General features: G+C 62.3%; 1 protein-coding gene across 1 annotated transcript in view; it reads left to right on the top strand.

Moving 5' to 3' along the window:
- Positions 1-639: 639 nt before the first annotated feature.
- The window catches only part of DLL1 (delta like canonical Notch ligand 1), a gene marked incomplete at its 5' end in the record, with an annotated part of 6,384 nt that continues 4,862 nt past the window's right edge, over positions 640-2,161 (top strand). The window contains 2 exon segments of the mRNA XM_006144772.2: positions 640-700; positions 869-1,126. Coding sequence (XP_006144834.2) covers positions 640-700; positions 869-1,126 — 319 coding nt within the window.

Here is a 2,161-nt window from a genome sequence, read left to right as displayed (position 1 = left end):
GCGGGGGGGCGGGCCGGGCGCGACGCGCCCCGCCTGCCCGCCAGGCCAGGCGCGGGGTGGGGGTGGGAGGGCGTGCCAGGACCCTGGGGACTTCGCCTGAGGCCTAGGCGCCACAGGGGGCATGGCCTGGCTGGAGGCAGGCGAGTGGTAGCTCAGGGCAGAGAACGGGAGGAGAGGCCCAGGGCTGGGACGATTTCATACCCGGGACATTTGCGCATCCTTCTCTGCACCTCACCCCCACGGCAGAGGAGCCCCTGACAGGGCAAATTCTGGTTCCTCTTAGGGCTGGCCGTGTAATTACCATGGACACCCCTGCCCCTCAAGGGCCAGGCCTCAGAGACCCATGACTGTGGCCTTGGGCGTCACCACCCACCTCCTGCTCCCTGCACTCTTCCATTTTTTTTTTTTTAAGTAAATGTAATATCCTGTGCTAGCAGGCTGAAAAAAGCACGTCAGGAAACCACTTTTAAAAGCTCTTCCATTTCTTCAAGGCAAGTGAGGGCAGGAGTCAGTGGATGGCGCCGCCATGTTGCATTGGCGCCTGCAGCCGCTAGGCCTCTACCCTGGCTTGTCTTTTTTGACTCTGACTTTTATGAAATGTTTGGGTTATCTCATGCCCCCCCCCCGCCTTTCTCACAGGGCACCTTCTCTCTGATCATTGAGGCCCTGCACACGGACTCCCCTGAAGACCTTGCCACAGGTAACCGCTGCCTGCAGGCAGGTGCTTGACACCTCGGGGTCACGCAGACCCACTGACTTCTCCAGTTCTGCATGTGCCCCAGAAGGCTTTAGGTAGGGGGTCCTGGCTCCCTCCCGAGAGCCCAGGCTTTCAGTTGGGGTCAGCCAGGACCATCCTGTCCTCCCACAGAAAACCCGGAGAGGCTCATCAGCCGTCTGGCCACGCAGAGGCACCTGTCTGTGGGCGAGGAGTGGTCCCAGGACCTGCACAGCAGCGGCCGCACTGACCTCAAGTACTCCTACCGCTTCGTGTGTGATGAGCACTACTATGGGGAGGGCTGCTCCGTGTTCTGCCGGCCCCGCGATGACGCCTTCGGCCACTTCACCTGCGGGGAGCGAGGCGAGAAGGTCTGCGACCCCGGCTGGAAGGGCCAGTACTGCACAGAACGTGAGTCCTGGGGTTGAGAGATTCAGCCTAAGAGGGAAACTGTGGCACTGGGCAGACGTGACCTGCTCGGCAGCCCAGCTGACCAGTGCCCAGTCTGTCAGCTTCCAGAACGGGTTTGCCTGCCATAGGAAACTGCCTTCTTAATCAGGGAGATTTCAGAGGCAGGGCCAGGGGTCAGGAAGTGAGGCCCGCTACCCAGGGCATGTGTGAGGCAGGGCGGGGAGGAAGGAAGGGTGGGACGGTGTGTCGGCCTGACGGTGTCTTCGGGAAGTGCGCGGCCTGCTCCATACACCAGGCGTGTTTCCAAGTGTCCTATGTGCCAGACTGGCCGTGTGGGTGAGCGCAGCGCCCGGTTGACTTGGAAGGCCTGCTAGCACCCCCTGCCTGCCTGACACCCGTGTGTTCTAAAAGCCTCTCAGGTGAGGCTGGGGAGGCATGGGGACCCCAGCTCCTGGTTCTAGCTAATCTGGACCTCAGCGGGCCAGTCTCGAGCTTCCTGCGGTCTCCTGTGCACCCGCAGCCCCACCTGTGGGTGATGCTGTCCCCGCAACGGGGTCGGGTGTGCCTGGAGCCTCCCCAAAGCCTGGAGAACTTTCAGCCTCCTGCCCCATGGCCGGGGTGGGGCACAAGCCTACTTCACTCTGCCGGGGCTGGAGGGTCTCCGCAGCCACCGTGGCTGGGCCCTGGAGCTCCCAGGGCCACACGGAACCCTGTCCGCTCTGCAGTGGACTGCGCTGGTGTCTGAAACACGTGGGGTGCTCTCGCTAGTGGGTCTCAATCCCAGGCCAAGGGAGCCCACCGCCAACACACTTCAGGCGTCTCTGGCCTCCTCTCTTCCTGCTTCCCACCCTGACTTTCCTCTCGTTGCCAGGGGGTCGCCCGAAACTTAGTTTTCGTAGTCAAACACTCAGACTGTCCCCGCCCCACTCGCACACGCGTGCCGTAGATTAGCTCTCTCCCAGGGTAGGCAGCAGGGCGCTTGCCTGCTCCCATTGGCGGAAGGGCGTGTGTGTGTGTGTGTGTGTGTGTGTGTGT

This window comes from Tupaia chinensis, unplaced genomic scaffold (genome assembly GCF_000334495.1).
Source record: "Tupaia chinensis unplaced genomic scaffold, TupChi_1.0 Scaffold000132_1, whole genome shotgun sequence".
In the NCBI taxonomy this organism is placed as follows: Eukaryota; Metazoa; Chordata; class Mammalia; order Scandentia; family Tupaiidae; genus Tupaia; species Tupaia belangeri.
The sequence above is the reverse complement of the archived record's forward strand: the minus strand, read 5'-3'. Positions and strand labels throughout refer to the sequence as shown.